General features: G+C 35.0%; 1 protein-coding gene across 2 annotated transcripts; it reads left to right on the forward strand.

The window, feature by feature from the left end:
• The first annotated feature begins 1,653 nt into the window (after positions 1-1,653).
• Positions 1,654-25,632, forward strand: LOC138706416 (endoplasmic reticulum lectin 1). 2 transcript variants are annotated; one of them, XM_069835697.1, is made up of 11 exons: positions 1,654-2,024; positions 2,334-2,423; positions 3,580-3,660; positions 4,734-4,869; positions 6,158-6,431; positions 6,971-7,091; positions 13,992-14,051; positions 18,210-18,371; positions 19,102-19,341; positions 21,561-22,058; positions 22,269-25,632. In XM_069835697.1, the coding sequence occupies exons 1-10, from the start codon at positions 1,872-1,874 to the stop codon at positions 21,825-21,827; spliced, it is 1,584 nt and encodes a 527-aa protein (XP_069691798.1). In that variant the 5' UTR covers positions 1,654-1,871; the 3' UTR covers positions 21,828-22,058; positions 22,269-25,632. The 2 variants fall into 2 exon arrangements, with proteins under 2 accessions (XP_069691798.1, XP_069691799.1); XM_069835698.1 differs by lacking the exon at positions 13,992-14,051.
• The last annotated feature ends 811 nt before the right edge of the window (positions 25,633-26,443 follow it).

The following is a 26,443-nucleotide window of genomic DNA, read 5'->3' on the forward strand; positions in this document are numbered from 1 at the left end:
ATTTGTTCAAAATGTCTTCAGAAATAACCTCCGTAAAGGACGGTAAATCCTTGTGAATCACCCTGTATAATATGAAAATAGTACGCATAAGTGTTCTCATTCATTGTGTATTGGTGCATTAGACAGTTTATGTAATTAGAACATTATTTGCTAAAAATATATTTTATTAATTGGTAAAATGTGTTTGTTCATTGCAAAAAGGTCATGAGTAATTGATTTTGAAAATTTGTCTTATGCCAAACAAAAAATTTTAAATGAAAAATATATAATGCAATATTTTCCACGATAACGCTTTAATCATTGACAGTCGTATGAGAATTAAAAATTGAGTAGTTTATGCTGTAGGTAGTTTTTTCTTTCTCCTGTAAAATTTCAGTTTCTTGACTCATGACCTTTTTGAAATGACTGATTCAATTATACTGTGACATCAGTTGCCTGGAGTAGCCAGAGATAATCACCCCAACAGAATAGGCATTGTGAGCCTATTAACTATTGTGACTGCTCACATTTACATACATTTATTTTAACATTATTTCTGTTCCTAGGCTGGTTCATAATAAACTGGGAACCAGAGGACGTGGACGTGAAGATTTTTTATTCACAGTAAACCAGTTTCCACTGATTGAAGTTCTGGCTGATATGTACATCTACGTATTATCAGACGGTACATCTCACTTGATATGTACCAGAGGAAGAACACTGGGGAAAATTTCAGTAAATTATAAGGATTCCTCACTGACAATTATATCTTAAAATATTAAAAAGAGCAGATTTGTATGCGTTTGTCGAATACGCATCATCATACTTACGAAAAGGCACTTTCTAGTACCAAGAATTTATTTTGTGTGCACAAGGTTGGAATTTTGAGGTGGGCCTAAGAGGGAAAGGAAGGAATCCGTGTTCTGAAATTTATCCAACAATTATTTGTATGCATCTGAAGTCTGATTAGTGTAATATGTAGCTAATTGGCGATGTATGCAATGGAAGGGGAAAGGAACTGGCCATCCTACCCCATTATCTCCTGGCCTAGTAGCCTCATAAGTGGTGCCTGATTTGTATCACTTGTAAGCATAGTAAGGTTCAGACAATCGACTATGCATATCGATAGGTCCATAGTCGAACTGCGCTATAGTTCTAAAAATGTCCGTTCGGAGCGATTTTCAATATTATTAAAGTCGATATTACGCATTCTGATGGTTTTTTTTTTAATCGACCAATGACGTTCTCTCACGAGTACAAGCCGGCCAACATATACAATGATTAATCAACTTCAAAATTTATGATACAATATTTAAGAATTCAGGTAGTAATCTGGGTCACATATACACCTAACATATATTGCAAGTGATTCTACTGACTTTCTGTGTTAATTAGAAACCATACATGAAGAAGAAATTATGCCACGGCCTCCTTGCTACAAAATATACGACAATCAAATAGCTTCATGATGACAAATTCATGAAACCCTAGATCATATATTATATATGATCTAGGATGAAACTTCAAATATTACATACATTGTTTCCTAAATGTTGGTGTCCCTGTATTTATGTCATACATCCCCCTCCCCCCCGTGGCTAACGTCCTCACCTGAGCCGCGGAGCTCGGCCGCTAATTTCCGCCCATGGACAACTTTGATAATATCCCTGATCAGGGATTATGTAGATAGCGCAGACTGACGTGTAGTTGTCAGGAGAGACCCGAGTGGCTGTTTGTGATTGGTTGGATTTTGTTGCTTGTAGCAGAAGCGAAAATTGAGTCCAATACAGCCAGAAAGAAAGAAGAAAAAGTATTAGGTCTATAATATTGTTCTTTGTTTTACATACCATATTTTTAGCAGGTTTCTGTGGAATAGTAATGTAAGGCTTAAAATGGTACCCAAAGGAGATTATTATTTACTTCTGTTAATTTGGAATTGTATTTTTAATATTGGTATACTTATACAAGGAACTGATGTTAAAGGATTTGATGACACAGTTCTCTTCAAAATTAATTGGCCTGGAAGAAGTGGAAATGAATTACTCGTAAGTAACCACTTTTAGCTTTTTGGAATTTTTTTTAAGTTTTGTCAAATATATTAATAGTAGCTCCAGTGATTTTAATCAACGTTGTATCGTACGATTATCAAAAATAAATCGAAACTACAGAGTAAATAGCTGTCATCTTACAGTTCACACACGTATTTTCTTGCTGCCGGTTGAAAGTCATCAGGGATTAGTATTCTACTTATCTTAGACCGTTCCGTCCTCAAGGCTCAAAAAACTGGGGCCTCTTGAAAGTCAAGCTTTAATTTTATGATAATATAGATAAGTTGATTGGTTTCATTGTTGCAGGACACATCAGATGCTGAACCTTTAGTAGTTACAACTGAAAATAATGAACGATACAAATGTTTATTACCACATTTTCAAGAGAAAGAAAAGGTGAGAGTTTCATATTTAATTTTGTGATCAGGATTAGCAACGGGTTAGTTTTGGTTTACCTTGTATACTGTACGTTTTCGACAGTTATACCAAAAACCTGAACAGACCAAATCTAACCTCTCACTAATTCTCAATGAAGTTCGCCATTATCGACCAACGTTTTCTACACAGTTACCGATATTTATTAAGCCTTAAGAATTATAATGAATTCAATGGCATCGTCAGAATTAGTAGTAGTAGTAATGCTGTTACATAAGATATTGGCACAGTCTAGTACATTCAGTCACGAAGCTCAATACGTAGGGAATATGAAACCAGTGACAGTGGAACTAGCGAATAGGGATTACGTAGACTGGATACTGAGCGAATTTTGCTGTTTTGTTTTTCTGTGTGCATATGCTCCGTCAGGGTTTAGTTCAAATTTCAAGCGTTAGAGATTAGTGTAATCGAGCACACGCTAGAGTTCCTCGATAATGAATGTAAGAGTTGAGACACAGGACACAGTATGTTCTCTATACTGTGCACAGGATCCAAACGTCGCGTCGCCTACTTTGTTGCATAATCCAGTAATCCAGTAACGACTTTGCTTCCAATAAATTCAAGTTAACAGCTTCGATAGAAAAGCTGAGAAACATCTGCTCTATAAAAAAATTATAGGTAAGCAGATTTTTTCAGCCTACGAGCATTTATAGCTTAGCTTCGCCACTAGTTAATTCCTTCTTTAAAAACGGAAGAGGAAACTCGTTTATTGCTCACTGACATTGCAGTCATAGCCCCACATCTGTAAGGTCGACCCAAGAGCAGGTAGATTTCATTTAAGAAAATGGCTTTTAGCAAATATATTGACCTCATGCTAACATCACTGCTATCTCTTTTGAATATGTATTTCATTAGTCAATTTACTGTTTTTCTAGTAAAATCAATTATATTTCATGTGTAATATTCCTGGTTGAATCTACCTAAATATAGGAAAAATTGCTGTACATAATTACTTCATGCCAAACTTCATCTAAATATGATAGATGCAAGGAACTTGTTTAGATTTTTGTACTCTTACATTACTTTTCTCTTTATAGTTGATACAGTGAGTAAGTAATAAGTAAAAGAAAATTTTAACGATACTGGTATTATTTGTAATACATTGTACTATTTCCAGGATTCTATTGACACCTACAATGGACCAAATCCATTAGAGCTCTTGGCACCATTGTTCACCCAGTCTTCTTGTTCGTACAGAGTGAGTAACATACACGCAAGTAGTAAAATGGAAAAGTAAATAGTCTACCACTGGGCTCAGCCAAATTGTTGAGACCTAGTTAACCCAAATTTAATTTCCATTATGTGACGTCTTCCATGGAGACTGCTTGTAATCCTTTGTTTTGTTTTTCGCCATGCTGACCACATGACAAAAAACCCTTTCTAAGTATCAGTATTTTCTGCTAATACAAAGTCCTTATTCACCGCATCTGTGACTATTGTGCTAGCATGCTGGCCTTTCGTCCAGATGGCCCGGGTTCAATTCCCAATCAGGTCTGGATGGAATTTGTAATATGTTGTACTATTTCTAGAATTCAACAGACGAAGTTTTTCTCGGGGTACTCCCATTTCCCTCTTTCCACCAACACTCTTCACTTACCCCTCATTTCATCAATCAACTGTAATAGTGAAAATAGGTTGGGATGATGTCTGGGGTTGTACGGTTTCCAATTTTGACCTAGGTTCTAAAGGCTTGGAACTCCAAGCTCTCCAGACCATCCATCGAACTTAGACAGTCATCGCATATAGACCTAACGTCTTAAGTGCAAGGATCAATCCTAGATCCAGCCCTCGTGAAATCAATCAATCAAAAATCTGTAATTGGAATGCTACAGTAGGTTAGTTCTCAAAGGAAGAAAAGCAAAGTGATGAATTCACTAAACTCTTATTGCACTCCTAGGCTTTACTTACATAAAAAAACACAATTTCATTAAAACATAATAACAGTTTACTATGCAGTATTTGTTAAACTGAAAATGAAACTCTCAATCACATACTATATTATAAAATCTCGTAAGTAAAAATTAACCAGCAAAAATGGGCAGTAGCAGCAAAATATACAGGAAACACCATGAAATTGTTTTTTCCATGTTTGAAATGGAATTATGAGTAAAAACAACTTTGTTGTTTCTCAAATTACAATAGTCTGGTTATCTTCATCATTACGATGTTTGGTGACGTATACACGTCTGTTGATGTGACATATTAATGAATCTCATTAATAGTCTGGTTATTATTAGGCTAAAAACTACAACTTGATTGTTCCTTCACCAGTTAGAATCATATTGGACATATGAGCTGTGTCATGGACGATATGTGCGGCAGTACCATGAGGAGCGTGAGGGCAAGAAGATGAAGCTGCAAGAGTACTATCTGGGCAAGTGGAACAAAACACAGTTCGCCAAACTCAGTAAGTCAAGTATCATGTGTGTCAACTAAGTGTTAATTATTTTCACGTGACGTTCAAAAAAGATATTCATTTATGGCAATATTGCTTTCCATTTTTCGTGAACCTCTTCTTACTCTATTTTTTGATCACCTGAAGACGAAGATAGAGCTACTCTTCGAAACGTGATTTTTTTTTTTTCATCACCAGTAATGAAAAAAGTCAGTCTACACCTCATCTTAATAAAAACTGTTTATATGCAGGGTGATAACTCTGATCTGTGCTTTGGGAATCAGTTCTATAGGTTATTTTGAGCAAAGAGAGTTATATATGAACATAGGTCTGGTGATTAGTATTTAAGGAGCTACAGCTGTTCGAATTCTAAGAAAGTAGAAATAGTTGTGAGCGGAATTAAAGGGAATCAAAAATACACAGAAAGATTATTATTTAAAAAAAAAACATGGAACACAAAACAAGCAGTTTAAAAGTAGATTTTCAAATATAAGATTGGAGTGATATTCAGCAGGGATCTAAGTGGAGGCATTCTTTAGAACAATAACATAACTACAAAATTTTGAATTTGAGGTACAGAGCATCAAACATTTTAGATCTGGAACGATAGCATTGTGCAGAGGACATTGAGATATTTCTAGAGGGTGCTGTATTTGTTGGAGAAAAATAATAATATTGTTAGGAGGGAGATGTGTTATTAAGGATTCAATATAGATATGTTGAAAACAGAAAAATGATGTAACATATGTTATTCCAGGGAATGCCTCAGTTCCTGACACCTTCAATTTCATGTGAAGGTTGTTATTCTCAGTGTTTAGTTTTACAATGTTGTCTTTGGATTCGAAGTGTTCAGTTCCAAACCCAGCTGAGAGTAATGGATTTTTAAGGACAGTATGGGAAGGGAAATAAAATTAGAAGTTCTGTACTGTAGATTTATGATATATGGAAGAATCTTGATCCAGACAAAATTGCTGGTTAGTTGTCTCCATTATCACAAATTTAATACTTTGTGGACAGATGTCTCTGCAGGTTTTCATATTTATATTTACTACATTGTCGTACTTTAATTTTTATTGTAATTGTAATTGTAATTTTATTGTTCATATTATAGTTGTAATCCCCTGGTAGAGGGGCAGAGAAGGCCTGACGGCCTTATCTCTACCAGGTTAAATAAATAAATACTACTACTACTACATCATTGACAAAGAAAGTAGATCTTAACAAGCATTTCTTGCTTGAATTATGAACAAATTTTTTGGGTGGGAGAATTTTGTCTGAAATCTTGCGTACTTGTTGACAGATGACGAACTGAGTCGTCAAGAGCACGACAAGGACTTAAAGGCATCTGATGATGTGCCAATGAAGAAAATCGATGGGTTGAATATGCCTTATCTACAGGTGAACATGAGTGATGGCACACTATGTGACCTGAATGGCAAGCCACGGCTCACCAAAGTGCTGTATGTTTGCTACAGTCATGGCAAGCATGATATCTTCTCACTCAAGGAAACGTCAACCTGCGAATATGAGGTCATCGTGCTGTCACCCCTGCTCTGCAAGCACCCCAGATACAAGTACAGTTCAGATAACAGGCACTATCGATTCCTAATGTTCACTTGACGTGGTTGTTATGTTTTCCTGTAACCTACTAGTCTGTCATTGTGAAAATTTCATGTTTCGGTTGGGGACACCTATAAAGCCGAATTTGGTACCTCCTGTGTTAGAAACATGGACGAGTATTGTTTCTTTCTTTTTTATTCTTCCACATCCTATTACATCATGTGGCTGTCCAGTAATTAACTGATATGAGTCCGTGATATCCACAGAGTATCATCATCATCATCATCATCATCATCATCATCATCATTATCATTGTCATGTTTTTTCATCCTGATGGAAGCCACTAAACATTATTATGTAAAATAAAATGTTAATGTATGGACGATTTTGGCACAAATTCAATAAGTGACAAATTCTGATATTATGAGTACATAATGAAGATTTTACTGGTGGACTATAAAGAGCTTCATTTAATGATTACAGGTGCAAAGTTGTTTAATTTGAGTCTCAGTCATTCTTTCTTGTGTCGTCACTTTGTGCTCTCTTTTCACAGACCTCAAGAATCAGGGGAAAACATAATCAACTGTCATCCTGTGGAAGGGTCACCAAAAAAACCAAAAAATCTGATCGCAATGGAAGCAGAAAGCCTGAAACTGCGGCATCAAAAAATCACAGTAAGAATCACAGCCAATGTGACCAAGTATCTTATGCTTGTTCCTACACAACTCTTGTAATATATGTTTTTGTTACTGTTGTTGTATAATCTATTTGTTCAGTTTTACTCTGCCCTGGCATGAATGCATTTTGCTTCAAGTGAGTGGTTTGGTGAGAATGAGCTAAGTCAAAAGCAAAATGAGACCATATTGGCTTTTGTTAAAGTTCATTTTCATTCTTCAAAATCACTTTTCTATTCCAAGGATTTGTGCAAATTTCAGCAGTTTTCAGTTTGACTTGAATATGCTAAATGAAACATAACTTTTTGCATATAAAAAAATTAGACAAGAGGAAGTAAAAGAAGAAATTGAGAAGTAATTGATAAAGATAGAATGTTAGAAGATACAAGGATGGTCCCAGAAGTAATGCACAGACTTACGTCATTGGCACACATTTTATTTTTTCAATCCACTCACCTCAAGATCATTCATAATAGTCCCCTTGGAGTGTTATGACTGCTTTCCAATGTTGTGCTAGCTTTTGGATGCCTCTTAATTCTCCTTTGAAGTTTAGATCTTGAATGTATTGGGTCACAGCTGTATCCAGGACCTTTAGCATTGCAAAAAGTTGACCTCAAAGTGAATTTTTCCATTTTCGGGAAAAGATCACGGACTGTAGGCAGCTGAGGGAGTGCTTCCCACTTGTAATCAGTCATATGGCATTCACTGGCTCAGCGATTTGCAGTCTCACATTATCTCAGAGAAGCAATACATCAGACTCCAAGGCCTATAATTGGTTCTGGCGAATTTTTGGGCGCAGTTTCCTACAGGCTATGTCTGTACATGTCATCCGTCTGTCTTCTTCCAAAACATTGACAACAATTACCTCTATACTGAAGTCCAGTGTTAATTTCAGTCTTCTGGTTGTCTTCTGTATCAATATGACCTTCACAGACACGTCGAGACATCAGAAAATGGTGCTACGATCTGCTGTAGAGTCACTACACACTTCTCTAGAAGCAATTCATACATACACGTAAATTTTCCATTTCAGTTAATGATCTTTGACCTGACTGGTTTTCGTCATCCATTTCAATCACTTACACACAAAAAGTTTTTAAGCAATTTAATTGAATTTGCACAGAATCGTTCAGAATAACACTATTCACGCAATAAATAACAACCACGCAAATCCATGGGTATGGGAGTGCACGCGAATTGTGCATTACTTCTGGGTTCGCCCTTGTAAATGAATTTTCGAGAGATTTGTGGAAGATGACCCACAGTAATTGAAACTACTTCGGATGATTTATTGTGGTATATTGGCTCTCTTGGCTGTCTTAATTTACATCAAATTTTCAGCATATCAAAATCTTAAATATGCATTAAAAATGACCATTATGTACAGAAGACTATGGGACAGTGACATCAGGTACCATGATGATAAACTGGAATGTTGAGCCTTGGGTGTAGATTTTGAATTGCCATGTTCCCACTTTTCCTGTTAGGGGCCTCCACGATGGTGACTTCTCTTGCCAAGAACACAGCCTGGACAATAGAATTTTGTCTTGAAAATGCTCTGGATTCTGCAAGTACCATAAAACAATGTCCTTTGATCATTTCATGAATCTCAATAAAACAATTATTATTAGCATCATTATTGTTATTATTATTGCGAATCAAATACAACTTTATAATTGTATATGACAACCCAGTGATCATTAATTTCCTTAAATTAGATGTTTGATTTTATAAATGTAGTCAGGGATCTGATACAAGTATTCTAATATTACAAGATTGCAAGATATATATAAAAATTTGTCTCTATTTATGAACAAAGAGATCTTATACATGCACTGAATGTATAGTACCAGAAAGAAATAATGGGCCGAGTCTTATTGGCAGTCCTCCTGTATGTAGGTAACAAGTAAGATTGTCCACAGGTATAGTGAGGGTCATGTAAGAACAGTTCCTGAACAGCAAATATTGCCATTTTGTTAGAGTTGCCAACTGTTACCAGATATCACATGATCCTATGTACTAATGACTTATTTACTTACCGTACTTTACCTTTATGTTGGAAGGTTATTCTAAATAATTCAATAATTTGTAACATATTTTCGTAGGCAAACTATACGAGAAAGGGATCAACATGTTAGGTATTTTGTCTGACAACATGAAATTCATTGGTTTGACTAAACAATTGATTCACGAGACCTAACCTAAAAATGTATTTTGTTTGACCACATGAAAGTATTAGTACTAACTCCGAAAACCGAATATCACCATCAAATGTATGCTTAAGAATACTTACTCCTAATAATTTCACTATTCTAGTTAACCTATAATTGCTGTCTCCATGAGCATAATTCTTTCTTCATTATCTTCTTTTGGTTAAATCTGAAAGAACAGAACACCAGTAGGGGAAGTTATGCCCACTCTCGCAGCATGCTTTACACTTTCTGAGTGGAGTCGCTGCCATGCTTTTTCTCTTTTTTTACATTATTGTAATAAAAATCTAAACACGAAAGAAATTCATTAAAATGTCAAATGGTATTTCTATCTATTACCCACCTGCATTATCACACCCAAGTATGTTATATTTGTTTACACTTACTCGACTATAGTCTTGAATAATAACCACAACACATAAAATAACTATTATATATTAATATTAATACTGATACTAATTATTATGTTCAAATTTCACTAGCTTCCAGTAACCAAATCAGAAATCTAATACAATTTTAAGTACCTGTAATAGAAAATTAGAAATCTTCTCAATTAGATAATAGATAAAAGTATAAGAATGATAAAACATCGCTAAAAGCAGCAGTTCAAGTTCAGTATCATGAATAATATATCAATACTTGGAAAATCCATAAGAAAGGTCAGTTATAACTCAGTCGAACTGTTTTATAAATATGATATGATATATATTTCTCAAAATCCTCGGTCCTGCTGGCCCTTCACATTTCTGTATTCAGGCCAGCATTCCCTTACTTGCACTATTTACAACTTCAAACAAGACGTATTTTAACACTTGAAGCCTGTTCTTGCTATGTCTTTGCACTTTCACTTGACCATCCTTTTACTTTATCCACTACTATTCTACTTCCCTTCTCTTATTCTCAGTTCCCTTAAAAATCATTCCTACCTTCATACTAACTAAATACTTTAAATAGCAATACATATAACTTATTTAATATATAAGACATAACCCTTGTTGACTATTTCACTAAAAACTTGAACTATTACCATATTCACTGTCTAAACTCTTCTCACACAACACATTATCGCTCGTATCCTAGCAACATTGCTTTCACTTTATTTATAACACTATTTAACACTGTACACGTACAACAGTTCACTTCTATTTATCCATTATCTAGCTGAATCTACTATTATTTCAACCCACTGATGCACCATTTCTTCAGATTATAGACAGGTTTTTCTCCTCTATTGCCCCCTCTTTTCGCGCTCCTGGCATGCTTTACACACTCATTACTTCCCCTTCTATTCCCCGCACTTATTTCACTTCCTTGTTGACCAGTCTCTTCCTTCGTTGGTTCAGCATTCCTCTCTCTCTCTCTCTCCTTCTGCCTTTCTCCAACTCTGTTGCCATCTGATACTATGCTTGTTCCGCTGGCTTGGCCTTGGGGTGACGTCATTACTGGTCGTCTACTAGATGGTGCAGCTGTTGCCTTAGGGTTCACCGCCTGAGTGGAATTTGGTGACGATGGATTCTTTCGACATTCTTCCCTCACAATCACCTGAGTCACTGCCCACATGTCTTCCGCAACTTTACCTTTTCTATTTATTCCACTATTATTAACAATCTTTCTAACTCTCTCCTTTATCTCTAATCTTTTACTTTCGTCAATATTCTCTCCATTTTCCGACACATTCAAGTTTTCCAAACAAAATTCAACATCAAATAACTCCCCGTTAATTTTCAATTTGTCCTTAATTAATTTTGCATAATGTCCATTATTCCTAGCTGATTTCATAAACGGCACTAACACCTTCCTTCTACACCTCACCTCGTATTCAAAATCTTCATCTATACTAATGCTCGAGTCTTTCAATGCTTTCTTACAATCCATGATTTTCTCTTTAATCACCCGGTTTGCTAGTCGGACCAATATGGGCCTATTTTCCCCATGTTCCATTCTGTACACCTCTTTCACTTGACCATTCCCAATGTCAATGCCTAACCATTCCCAGCACACATTTACTATCACTTCATACGTGTCCATAGAATGTTCTTTCACCTGTTCTTCAATACCAAAGAAAATTAAGTTGTTCCTCCTTTTCTCTTCTTCTAAGTATTTCACCTTCTTTTTTAATATATTGTTTTCCTTTTGTAGATCTTCCAATTTTTTGTTAATACCATCGATGGTCGCCTTTAGACTCGTGGTATCCATTCTCCACAGATCTTTCACCCAGGGGCGTATTTTGCGGGCTACCGGGGCTACCGGCAGTAGCCCAAGGAAATTACAAAAGAAAAAGTTTATAATATAACATAATGTAATAATTTTGTATTATTAGTTTTACCATAGTAATTAAAATTAAAGTAATTGTTAGATATATTTTGTGTAATAATAGGGTCAGCAGTAGCCCAAACCCTTTAACCAGTATACGCCACTGCTTTCACCTCGCTTATTAATCACTATGAAACGGCTTCCGTATACTACTGCACTTTGCTAAGTTAGCAGGCTCGCGGTCAATCACGTCTTACTCGGTTGCTTGCTCATTGAGAACTGTTTTATAAATAATAACTTCATTCTTGAGAAGTAGATAAGTAAGAAAATATGTGAATTAATGAAGTGTTGTCCTTGATTATAAATGTAAACAGATTGTAACAATGTTACTTTTTAATATTTAAAAAACTGAAACTTAATGAAAAACACTCCTGATGTTTTCAGGAAAAACTGCCTGTACAATATGGTGAATAAACAGAAAATCCATCATAATCTTCTCAAAAGAAAGCATTAATATTTAACAATAGGAATCTCATAACAAGAAGTCATGGCCCAATATACCAAAAATCAAAGAACATTTATTTTCTGCAAAAAGTGGAGCCAATAAAACAACAGAGGAACATGATATCTTTCTAAATGGGCTAAAGGTTTCCAAATGAAAGATCATTGGAAGAAGATATTTTTGAGTTACCACACATTGTATGAAAAATATGCAAGTTTTATATTCCAATGCAAATGACATTTTAATTAAAATTGCTTATACAAGGTGGATGGTAACCCCTGCACCAAAATTAAGAGGTGATTCTACATGTTAAATATAACAAAACTTTTATTACTCTTCTTCTTCGATGAAGCACCATTAAGCAGGAAAAACAGTCTTTGTCTAATGTTTGCAGCATTCTATTGTGGTAATGTCCCGAGAGAAGTGGCTGAGTGCTATACAAGCAGATAGGTAAAAATAATCTGAACAGTTAATGTCTTGAATCTTTTTTTGCAAATTAAATTGTTTAGCCATGAATTTAAATTGAATAATAGTGAAAATCGTTGAAATAAATCTTGCAATGCACTGCACGTCACATGTTATTGAGTACAGCAGAAGAGAGGGGAAGGTAAGGAGTACAGGCCATGCTTGCTTAGAGTTATTGCAGCAGCCGTGATGTTGCCAAATGCTTTATCGAAATATAATGATTTACTCTAAAATAGTAAATGTTAGAGAATAACTTATTTAGATTTTTCAAATCTCTTCTCATGATCTATTACCAGTTTCATTTTGGTGCAGAGGTTACCATCCATTCTGTATAAATTAGCTCAGTCACTGAATCACTTCACTCTAAGCTCTCCTATATAATAATTTATTTTATTATATGGATGTTATACCAAATGTTAAGGAATGTCACAAATTAGATTTCTCACATTGCTCTGGTGATTTGTAATGTAAAATCATATCATAGAGCGAAGCAGGTTGTTGATTCAGTGTACAATAATCACTTTAGCAGTTATTCATTCAGGAGTCGTTTAATTTCGTACAAAATTGTGTTTTCAAAAACTATATCTGTATTGCATTTACTGCTTTTAAGAAAAAATCATACATTAAAATTCTCCTCCCTCTTTCTCTCTCTCTCGCTTCTCTTCCATTATCCTTTCATTTCTCCCCTTTAATCCTTCTTTCATTTTCTTCTTCTTTTTCTCATCTCCATATTTTTTTCTTCTCTTTCTCTGAATGTATTGGCATCAATTTCAAGGAGATTCATTGATTACTTGCCCTGTACTTCACTCTCGGAATTATCGAAAAATATGGAATAATGTCGGGAAATGAGAGTAACCCAAGAAAACCTGGTCCAATATCTTTGTATCTATAATATATCTAATATATATCCAATATATCTATATCTATAATGCCCAATGTCTATAATAAATTCTACCTAGATTCTCAAACATTTGAATCTGGATTTCGAGCACTTCAAATTCTATATTTTATTCTCATTTATAGCTTCAGGTTTATGTCTTAGTGGTAAACTTGTGACAGTTGCAGCATGAAAGATGCCATGTTTTAAAGAACGTACTATCTTATCTATTGTGTGTTACGAAGTGTATTATAAGTTTTAATTTGTAGAATTTACTATAATTTAATTTATTAGTCTGACCCAATATTTTGGGTTTGCCTTGCGACACAGAATAGCTCACAATAAAATTTAAATGAAAAATTATATAAGCAGGTTTCAAACAAAAGAGATTAAGATTAAGACATATAGAAAAAAATAGAACCTGGTAGAAATGAAATGGAATGCTTCTAAATATCTACAAGGCCCAATTAATTTTACTTTGACTAATATAACCTTCACGTTTGTTCTGTATTATGTATGGTATTAATGTTAGACTAGCTTGGACACAGTGTCCGTTATTTTATTTGCTATTAATTAATGCTGTTTTTATACAGGATGAAAAGCTGCAGAAGGTTTATGCAGTTTTCTCCATAGACAAGAATGGAGAGGGCCAGGTTTGTTATCCACAGTTTTAGAGGGAATTACTTGTTGTTTCTACTAACTGCAGTTCCCACTAACATCTCTTCTTGTTTGGTCTGACAGAATCTTTGCTTGGCTGTGGCTGTGGTTCAGGTGTTTCACATTAACTTGTTGTGCTAACAGAGAATAAACTTACGAGAACTTCATACATCAAGAAAGAAAACGTGCACCATGAATCGCTGTTGTTAAATATATTTATTCTTGATAGAGCTTGTGCCTTTCTTTCCAGATCACAGTTATTTCTATTGTTTCCATCCATCTGATCAAATTTGTTCTCTGAGTAATAAAATGCATGACAAACCTTGGGCAACTTTCTAGGCTGACTCTTGGTCTCCTTTCTCATCTCCAATCTTATAGTAAGTTCTGCCTGTATATACTCCATGCACATCAACTAATGAGGATTTTACCAGGTGCTAGACTGTGGACTAGAGAATCAGGATTTAATGAGCATTTGTATGTAGGGTGATTCACGAAGTTATACCAGCACTTATGGATTTTATTCCTGAAATAATTTTAAATTTATAAGTTCCTATCTACATAGGGCTAATATTTCAAATAATGAACCACACATTAAGATAGTCTGCACTTATGCAGTCTTACAAAACATAGCCAGAGAAGATGTGGTTGTACTGTTTCAATCATTAATGAAAACAAATGTTATAAAAAAATGGAAAAATGGAATGAGATATTTTATCCGTGTACCAATAAAAAGTGCTAGTAACAAAACATCCAGAAAAAATTTTAAAGGATACTAGTAAGTCCTTTCGAAGTGAAACTTATTTAGGCAGGGTACAAGTTAAATGCTGTGAAACAAAATTCTATGATGGTCGTTCCAAGAGGGCTTTGCATGTTGTTGCTACATTGCTATGTTATCACGTAAATGAAGTTGTTGATGTTTCCAGTTTTCCATCAATTTACATAAATTATTGTGTAATTGTATGTAGTGTTGTGACGTGATACAATCTAAACCAGCGACTAAAATGTTATTGTTAAGAAGTTTTTTGCTCGAAAATATGCCGAAATCAAGAGCTGAACAAACGAGAGCATGGTGTGAAAGAAAGCATGTAAATGAACCACCAAAAGTTGAGTCAAAAACGAAAAAGAGTAGACTGGAATGCTTTTTCTAATCTCTCTTCTGCATTTAAGTTACAAAATGTCAACGAATTAGTGAATGTTCCTACACTGCCAACAATCAATGAGTGCAGTGTCTGATCCAACTGGTTTTAGCTACCATAAACAAATTGTTTTCTTTTTAAATTCTGAAAAATATTGCGTGTAGAAGTAATAAGTTTAACCCTAATTTATCGCCTCTCACTGCACGAGCATTTAAAGAGATAACAAAATATTTACAGTTTAAGAAGTTCCATTTCTGCTGTACATGGGGCTACACACTTTTTCTTAATACACAACTTGAGATCATAAAAACAAACTATTTTAGATAGCTAGAGCCATCATATGTTCAGGAAATCAATGTGAAATAAATAAAAGCTTTCCCAATGTCATACCTACTGCAGGCTACTCTTCAGAAGGGAAGCAAAATATAGCTTCAGCAACAGATTTAAGAACAAAGCCAATAGAAATAAATGTCAGTTCTTTTTTAATATCAGTGATATTATTATTATTATTGCTGCTGCTGCTGCTGCTGCTGCTGCTGCTGCTGCTGCTGCTGCTGCTGCTGCTGCTGCTGCTGATGCTGATGCTGATGCTGATGCTGATGCTGATGCTGATGCTGATGCTGCTGCTGCTGCTGCTGCTGCTAGAGTCACGTAAAGTGAAGTGAGTAAGCATTAGATACATACACCTCCATTGTTCCCTATCTAAGGTACCTGGATCTTGTAGTTGTTTCAGTTCCATATTTCTTCTTACTCTGTCCATCCAATTTTCATTAGGTCTTTTTCTATTCCTTCCATCTGGCTCCCATCACATTATTTTCTATCTTCCATTATTTTAACATGCTCATATTTTAACATGCTCATACCATTCTAATCTTTTTTCATTTACAACTTCTACTACAGTATGTATTTCTCTACATTCATTATCTGTCTTATTATTATATTCCTTATCTTTTCCTTTCTTGATCTCCCCTAGAAGTTCATTTTAGTGGCTCTTAATTTTCCTTCTTGTACCCTATTGCTAGTCAAAGTTTCTGCTTCATAAGGCATTACACTCTTCACTATTATTTTCTTTGTGTTAGCCAAAATGTTACTACTCCATAGTAATGATTAAATTTATTGCAAAGAAATTCAACTTATATATCGGTGAACTTCTTCTTAATGAATATGCACTCAAAACCGAAAGAAGTTTCAAGGAAGAAATTAAAGAAAAAAAAACGAATAGTAGTAATAAAGACACTAAGACTGATCAATACAAACTTCGCGAAAAATTAGGAGTCATCCATGAAACAAAATAAAAGCAAGCTATTCCCGAGTTAATATTCCCTGAATTTGTTAAAAATCTTGTCACTTACTGAGAAACACAGATGAATGAACTAAAATTAAATACAAACGCAAAGAAATTATAGCTAATTTCCAACTGCCATCAGAACACAGTTATATTTCTCGTCACTTCCATTAGAATTTTCATCTACTGAACTAGGAGATGTATTTCGTGCAGTGACCCAAATGATAAGTATGTATGAAGAACAATTGTTGCTCTTAAGCTGAGCCATGAAAGCCAACAGATAATGTCAGCTTACATTTGGAGGCTGGATGGAAAGAGGACTCGACAAGTCTCATGTAATTTTGAAATTAATCAAAATAAGCGTTCTTTACTGTAAACCTGTATTTATGATTTAATAAAATAGTACCTCTGCATGTATTTCTTTTGCTATTCACTCGTCTTCCTCAGAGTTAAGAAAAATTACTATTTTCTTAAGATTCAAGTTGTAGCATCATTATAAATATCAGATCCACATTCACATGAAATATTTCATAAAGACTAGAAATAAGCTCTGTAAGTGATGGTATCACTTCGTGAAACCCTCTTTGTGTGATGGCCAAACTTCAGTTGATCCATTTTATTGTGTTAGATCCTAAAACGAAACTTAAAGTTAATGTAAATGTGTTATACTCATGTGTGCCTGAAAGCTCTTTAAGTGGTTTGTAATTGAGGATATATCACGATAAAAATGTAATCACACTTTTGTTTTGTGCTCATGTGTGTCTGAAAACTCCTTAAGTGGTATTGTAATTGAAGTATGGCGATAAAATGTTTTTTTTTTTTTTTTGCACTTGCTTGATTTGGGTTCCGCATACTGTGGATAGATGGCAGGACTGTGACCCATTTTCAAGTTGCACACCACTTCAGCGGGCCACGTTATGCATGATGTGTGTCTGTGAAGAGTTATGTCGTGTACTAGGATGAGTGTATGTGTATGTGTAAGTGTTCGTGTAAGTGTAGTGTAGGGGGTGGATGAGGATGATGATGAAGGTGAGGAAGGGAGAAGGGGAAACCTGTTTTGTGAATGGGGATTATCACTGATTTGATCCAGTTTTTTTGGGATGTCTTTTCCATTCTGAAATAAATTTAAGAATATGAAAAATGTTGTTAAAAAATTCTGACTAGCATACTTGAATAATTCTAAATTTATTGGATCTTCTCTTGGAGTTTTGTGGTTCTTCAATTTATCTAGAGTGTGTTTCAATTCATCAGTTTGTTTATATTGTAATTGAAATGTTTATTTCAATCTAAAACAAGTCCGTACTCTATATTGGTGCATTCTTTCAAAAAAAGGTGCTGCTCCTGACTAATTTTGTTACTTTTAGATTCTTAAAAATATTCACTTCTTTTTTTAACAATATCACTTTTGTTTGTTTGTAAAATGTGTGAAGATTGGAATTTAAATGAACGATAGTGGATAAATAATGCATGATATAATTCCAGAACTAATCCTACCATAACTCCCATCTACTTTCTCTCTTTGTTTTACGATCCCTATCTCTTTGTTTGTCATGTGAATAAATAATGTGTAATTAAGTTCCTATGAGATATGTGAGATATTTTACATACATATTTTAATCTAACATGGATTTTTGTTATAGTTTGTGAATAAATTTTCTAGTAGGGGCTGAGTTGTTTTCTGAAATGTTACAAAATATGACAAAAAAATATTAAATATTTCCTGTGTTTTTCAGGATGGAGATCACCGGGTTCGCGTGGAGATTCATCCAGTGGAAGTAACCTCTGTAGAACACGATGAGATGAGCCTCACATCTCCAGCTGATTCGGAGAACTTGCCAATTTCAGATATATCACCAGTTATCAGTTTCCTGTCTGGAAAGAATTGCTTGAATGGGGTCAGTTTCTTTGGTTATTGACGATATCTAGATAGATTCCAATCATGGCTCATTCAGTCTGATAACTGAAACTGGAGATTTATGGTACATAAAAAAACCATAGTCACATTTTTTGAAAGCATTTAACTGTTTGTTGTTACTGATATTATAATCTTATTACTTTCAAATAGCCATGTAGCTTATTTTTTATTTCCTTCTTATTTCCCAGCTCCCCCTCAGCTAGTCTTCTTTCCATCTCCAGATGTAGTGCAGCATTTTAGTCTTTTTTGTGCTTACTCTTAAGTATACGCAGCACACCATTTCAGTATCCTGAACAAAACAAGGTCTGTGGCTAGCTATTAACTAAAATGTTTCGATTTTGCTGTTGTGTTTCTGAATAAATTGTGCTACCTGTAAGCTAAAGGTAAACAGTTGAGTAATATGGTTGAGTTGCTTCCTCCTCCTGGCTGCATAATCTGCAGTGTATATACATAGGTTGCCATTATACACTGCCATATTGTCTAGATACTTTTTTATATACGTATGGTTTGTTTGAAGGCCTACTATTGTCTTGAATTGATTTCTGCTACGTTTTAGCCATTATTCAGGTGTACAGTAGCACCTCGCTATTCTGAACCCTGCTAATCCGAAATTCCGGATAATACGAACATGAAAAAACAAAAACAAAAAAGAGAGAGAGATTGTAGCTACATTGTTAAAAGTTTGATTGCATTATTTCTCACCATTCCAGGGCTCAGGTTGGTGGAAGTACCAGTTCTGCTATGGGATCAGTGTGGATCAATACCATGTGGAGAAAGATGGCACAAAATCGGTAATCAACCTAGGCAAGTTTGACAAGATGAAGCACTTAGAATGGCTGGCAAAGAACCCACACAAGCGACCCAAACCATTAGCCAGCCGTAAGCAGATCACTCATCTCTATTCTGGAGGCACACCATGTGACAAAACAGGTCGTCCAAGACAGACAGAGGTTCGGTATATTGCACATGTACTGTTCTAATGTACTGTAGGAATAGAATAGAATATAAATTTGAAATTAGTTGGTCATGTTGAGCCCATTTTGTCTAGTTGTTACGTATGAGGGTCATTTCATAAGTTATGGCAACTATGTTATATCATCCGAATAATCGAAAGTGGCTAATTCAGTATATATGTTTGAAAACTTGTTGCATACTGTAGGGGATGCCACTGCCAGATTGCATGTGTGTGCATTGGTGGCTAGTTGACAACACACGCAAAAGTTAGTATGCTAGAGGCTGTGCTCCAAGATGGATGTAAGTAAAGTTGAACAGTGGTCATATGTGAAAATTGCAGTTCTTCATGGCAGAAATGCTCGTCAGTGTCATTCTGAGCTACGAGAAGCATTGGGTTATCGTGCATTGGAACATTCTTCCTACTCGCCTGATCTCATTCCGCAATTGAAGAAGCCATTGCGTGGGAAGCAATTTGAAAACAGGAAGACATCTTAACAGCGTTTTGACGAGAGGTGGTACACATAGACGAATTGCACACAGCCAATAGTATTCAACAGCTGCATCATCATTGGCAAAGATGTGTGGAAGCCTTGGGGAATTATTTTGAAGGGTGTTAGCTGTGAGAAATGTACTTTGTTTCCATTTGTACATAATAAAACAATGATTTCTATTTACGCATCTTTCAATTTCCCCTACCCATTGCTTCCTGTACCAGTACTCAATTTGGTACTCAAATTGCGAAGCACATTCCAGTGATCTTCAATCGCATATAGTGCATTTCTATTTCTGCAGCTTTATTGGCTGATATAATATAATTAATATTTGAGGAGAAATATTGTCGCTATAACAGATATTATTCTGTTGGACCAATTAATAACATCTTTAGTAAATTTGATATAATATAGTTGCCATCACTTATGAAATGACCCTCGTATAAAAGATGGAGTTATGAAATCTTAATCAGTTTCAGAAGCTACTCACAATTCTTTTTCGTATATTTTCTACCTCGGATTTATGTTAATAAGCGACTGATATCTTATGACACTTAATAAATCTTATTCATAGATTATATGCTAGATGATCTCGTGATCTCTTCTAGTTTATGAAGTCTGTGCTTCAGGATTTTATTCTAATCATGTGTTCTTTCTGGATACAGCAACCCATTAATAAGCCTCGCAGTTCATGCTTATATGACAACACCTGAACAGCTGATACCTATTGCCCTGCTGAGGAAATAAAAGTAAAGCCTTTTTCTTAAATGTAGAGCTGAGAAGAAAGGAGACATGGACACTAGAGGTAGAGGGAATCGCCACTTATGACGAACTGTTATTTTAATAGTTATTGCATCTTATAAAATCGTGACACTCCTGTTAACAGCAACTAAATTGATAGGATTAATTTGTAATTCTGCCTCATAAATTGTATTGTTTGTACTACGTCAGATGTTAATATCCAGGAAAGGAATACTGGCAGATCACACTTCTTTTACACAGAAGAGGGCACTACAGCCTTGAATGAGCCTATTGTCTTATCTTTTCTTCGCTTAAGAATGTTTGTTGAAGTTCAAACGGTCACATTCTTGTAGATATCGTGACTCAGCTATGTGATGCCATCTGTCAGTTCAGCCAAGTAAGCTTAAGAATCCAATGGAGTATCAGTAGACAGCCCTTCCACCTTGCCGCCACCCCCAAAAGCACATTGTCTTCTCGACTGATGGGTGTCATCTGTGTAATAGTCACAATACTATGTCACACTGACACCATTTTGATTAATGCTATTGTAATTATGATAATGAATATTGAAGTGGGGAGTGACATTGCAATTATCAAGGGAAATGGGAGAACACTCGTAGGAACCTTTGCTTTGTCCATCACAAATATGGCTCATCATCAAAGAATTCGAACCTGTAACCACAGTCATATTAAGCCAGTGCTCTGCTAAGTAAGCAGCCAAGGCAGCCTCAATACATAGTACATTTTAACATATTATATTATTTCCAGCAAAGTACCATGAATATCACCACAAATTATTAGTTCTTATTTCACTGTGTCCCACTATCAGTCATTTAATAACATTCTTTGCAGTTAGAATTGTCCTTTTGGTTGAGTATGCTGAATGTATTCGAACAGTATAAGTGAAAATTATTTCGGATGCATTCCCTTGAATGCATGCTATGAATAGCAAAGGGTTAAACTTCTAACTTCTGTGTTTGCAGGTGAAGTTGAAATGCCTCGAGAGCAGCTCTAGTCCAGGGGCAGTTGCACTCTATCTTCTAGAACCGAAAACCTGTGAATATATCTTGGGTGTAGAATCCCCCTTAATCTGTAGAATCTTGTCACAAGCTGACGAGAACGGGCTTGTCAAGATGCCAGAGTTGGACGACCTTGGAGATGATGTGACTGTGTCTGCTGAGGACGAAGAAGATCCGAGCCAAGATATTGCAGATGACTTCGATAACACAATTGCAAATGGCGACGAGTAGGGTTAGAATTGTTATGACTCTGTAAGGATTCAGAGACTACAAAACTTTTGTGGAATGCCACAGTTATCACTATCAGTTGGACTGAGTAAATGTTTTTTAAAAATGCGTGAAATTCTGTTGTGATTTGATTCCTTATCATTGCTGCAAGGACGGGCTTGCTGAACTTTGTTCAGAACATTTTGTTTCAGTCATTGAGATGGACAATTAATGAGGAAATGGTGGACATGAAAGGTAAGAAATCTGCTTGCTTGTAATACGAATGAATTTCTAATCTTTCGCTTGCAGTTTCAGCAGTCAAATTGCAAAGAGTTTTACATTGAAACTCTGCTGATCTAAAACTATAGGAATGCATTCTTTTGTTTTTTCTTTCGAAGTATGTACATAATGGAATTACTTCCCAGCATTATTTTTTTTAATTTTTTTATTTTTTTATTTTTGCAGGAGTGAAAGTGTGAAAAAGCAGACAGTGAAAGATCTTTCTGACTTTCAAAGAGGTCAAATTGTTGGTTCCCGGCTAGCAAGAGCTACAGTGACTGAAACTGTTAATTTATTCAAGATTTCAAGAAGCACACTCTCTAAGGTTAAAACATCTTCTGCAAAAAGAAACCGACTGCAAACAGAAGCTAAACGAAAGAGACAGGAGAGCCTTAAAGAGGATTGTAACAAGAAACCATAGAACTACTGCAACTGAAGTGACTGCAGAGCTGAACACACATATCAGCCAACCTGTTTCTACCAGAACTGTGAGGAAAAAGCTTCACAAATTAGAAATGACTAATGCAACAAAGCAAAACAAGGTGTCATGAACATAAGACCTGGACACCTTGTGACTAGAAAAATGTGATATGGTCTGATGAGTCATATTTCACACTTTTCCCTACCACTGGCGGAGTATACATGTGGAGAACATCTAAAGAAGCTTAGGTTCCTGACTGTTTAATTCCTACTATTAAGCATGATGGAGTCAGTCATGCTTTGGGCTGCATTATCATGGTATTCCGTAGGTCCTGTCATCACACTGACTGGCAAAGTGACTGCTGATGTTTACAAAGGCATTCTTGGAGAGCATGTGCACTCTATGGTACAAACATTGTTTCCTTCAGGCAGTGCAGTCTTTCAAGATGGCACTGCCCCTGTTCATACTGCTACATGTGTTAAAGAGTGGTTTGAAGAGCATGAAGGAGAAGTTAAACATCCTCCATGGCCAGCTCAATCTCCAGACCTAAACATTATTGAGCCATTATGAGATGAATTGGAAAGGAGAGTGAGGGCAAGATTTCCCCTCCATCATCCCTTAAGGAGCTTGAAACGGTTCTTCATGAAGAGTGGTATAAAATACCTCTAGAAAAAATTCATACTTTGTATGGATCAATTACAAGAAGGATTGAAGCTGTTTTGAAAGCAAATGGTTGCTCAACACCATATTAATAAAGTCATTCTTCAGTTTCAGAGGTTTATTTTGTTTAACCCCCCCACGGCTTCTCAAATATAAAAGGCACTACTTAATATATCGTTGCTGTGCCTCCAAAGTCCGTCATGTGATTTTAAAGAGAGTTTGTAGTAGAAAAAAAAAAGCATTGTTATTTTTAATTTCCTTGATTTTAAAACCTACTTCGGTATAATTTCAATCATTACAAGAAAAATGATTAAATTGTATTGAAAATAGTTTTGAAAATCAAGGAAATTCAAAGTGACAGTGCTTTTTTCTTTCTCATGCAAAATCTTTTTAAAAACACATCGGGGATTTTGGAGATGCAGCAGTATATTCAAAATCTTCCAGGTTATTCATTCCTTTTTCATTGTGGTTTCATTTCTCCTATGTTCCCTAACACATTATAGTTTTCTCTTCAAGACTGGGGGATGTCATCCAACATAGATGTCATCCATTGTAAGAAATAAGATCTGTAGTGGGGGACCACTTGTTCCATGCGTCCTTTCAACATATTGCAGTCACTTTCCAAAAGAAGAGTTATCACATTATATTTGCATTCCCACCAGTAATGAAATCTCCCTTTGTTGTCCGTATACTGCTAGAAAAGTACTGTGATTCTTCTGTTAGAACACGAGAACATCAGTCTTCTCTTCTTCTGCCAGAATAGCTTGGTAACATTGTTTTCTTGCTCGACTCTTGTGATAAGTTCTTGGTTAATGAGGAAGGGACAGTGAGTCTTAGCCAAGAAAGGGGGACGTTAGCCTGCCTCAGTTCTCTTGTGATTCAGTTAAGCTTGTGTTCATAAAAGGATGTATATATGTTTCCAATTATTGGGGGCAGTGGTATTAATTTTCTGTTACATAACTGAAATATGAAGTTGTGTAATGCAGTGTTTCTCAAATTTTGTATTTATGGAGTATCAGTATTTTCTATTTCCTTCAATAACATTTCATGGAAAATGCTAATTTAATATCTGTCCAGATTAACAGATTTATTGGAAGAATAATATTTCAATTAAATTACTCTACTTTCGGCAGTTCTAATTTGGATAGTTTTGAAAACAAGAATATCTTATTGTACAGAAATTGAAGTCTAGAATAACATGTGGACATCTTATTAAATTAGTTTATAACTTATGAAAATATGCAAGATAAGGAATGAACAGAGACAGTAACACTATGTTATTGCGACAGTTGTACCTGCAAGCACATGCAATTGTTTTGAAATATAAGTCCAAGATGGCAAAAAAAATACCACCATTAGAATTTATTAATAACTTAGCATTGTCTGTAAAATATCAAAATAAAGCATTGTCTGTAAAATATCAAAATAAAAGGTACAATCCTAACTTCGTTTATGAACATTATAAATAAGTCAGTGTTTCTTATTTCAACTGTAGGTTAGTTGACTCAGATTTAGTACTCTCAAATTTTCATCCACGATGGACTATTAATTGTCAAGGTGTAGTGTAGTGGGTCATATAGTAAAATATTTATTACTGATTTGAATAATAATACATTGAACTCTTTAATTCACTATCATGGTATATTTTTATATCGAATAACTCGAAGTGTTATGTGAGGGTTTAAAAGAAATTACAGTATTTACCAGCTGTTAGAAAAGCTTGCCAATTTACAGTGTGTTGCAGGATTTTTTAAAATTATTATTTAAAGTGATCCTTAATTTTCGAAAAGTTTGAGGAACTCTGCTTGAACTGAAATACCCAGTTGTTAGAGGGGTTTGTATAAGGTTAAATTTATTTTCAAGACTGAGTGTGAGGTGCTGCTATCTTTTTTTAATAGGTTATTTTACGACACTTTATCAACATCTTAGGTTATTTAGTATCTGAATGAGATGAAGGTGATAATGCCTGTGAAATGAATCCAGGGTTCAGCACTGAAAGTTACCCAGAATTTGTTCATATTGGGTTGAGGGAAAACCCCGGAAAAAACACCTCAACCAGGTAACTTGTTCCAAACGGGAATTGAATCTGGGTCACCTGGTTTCGCAGCCAGACGCACTAACCATTACTCTACAGGTGTGGATGCTGTTATCTTCATACTTTTATATATTGTTTCTTTTTAAAACTTTAGCAAAATAAAGTTTTTAGCTAACTCTGTAGAGTTGTACGTAACCATTTAGAATGTGAAAGTACATGAAGTTTGTATTTATTCCAGTGAAACATTCTTTAATATACGTAAGAGGACACTTTTCAAATATTATCTGTGAAGACTGGATCGCACTTTTCAAGAAAATGTAATATATTGTATTTTTTTTTTTTCGTGTTAATGGTAAAAGAAAATTAATTACTATTGTTATGTTGTGAAGTCTGTATAATAAATTTGTAAATAAACAGGGTCATTGTATGTAAAATCTGTGTTGCATATAACATTCTCGAATATACCCGATTTTACATTGTTGTTTAAACAACTCTCCCGAAAACAGGTTGGAATCTGTAAAACATCACTCATAAGGCAACTAAGCTAGGAGGAGATAATGGGGTAGGTGGCCAGTTCCTTTTCCCCTATTTTTACATTATGAATATAAATATATATATCAGTCGAAAATAAATATTTTCCTTACATATACCAGTATTGAGATTTCTACAAGAAATAGCGTACTTTTGTTGGTAATCCCCATTCCTGAAGTTCACACTCAGACGTAGAAGAGGCATTTTTCTCCACGGTAATTGCTAGTGGAATAAAAATCATATTCATTTCAGTTAGTGTTGCCAACTGTTTTTGAAGAAAATATGGGAGACTAAGCGATTTATATTTCACATAGAAAATTGACAAATTATCCAATTCAGTTAAAGGTATTAGAAAACTTTATTCTACGCTTAAATTAAGAGTATTTTGAGACATTTTGCCTTGCGTAATAGTTTCAAACAAATTGTAAAAGTTCCCTACATGAGTAGTTGAAATTGATTGATTTGATTAGATGTATCATGCTCCTGTTTCGAACATCAGTTCACTTACTATTCATAAGAGAAAAAACACTTTGTGTGAGCTTCGCTGCCTGGTATGCTTACAACACAACTCTAATTTTTATTTTCTAAATTTGTAACTCTAACATTGTTTGATTTTAAACTAGTGACCTCTGAAACTATTTCTGGCAAGTATTATCTTCTACAGAGATTGCACATTTCAGAACAACAGAGTCGATCATATAAATCACCTTCAAT

The sequence above is a fragment of the Periplaneta americana genome, chromosome 9, assembly GCF_040183065.1.
Source record: "Periplaneta americana isolate PAMFEO1 chromosome 9, P.americana_PAMFEO1_priV1, whole genome shotgun sequence".
Classification (NCBI taxonomy): Eukaryota; Metazoa; Arthropoda; class Insecta; order Blattodea; family Blattidae; genus Periplaneta; species Periplaneta americana.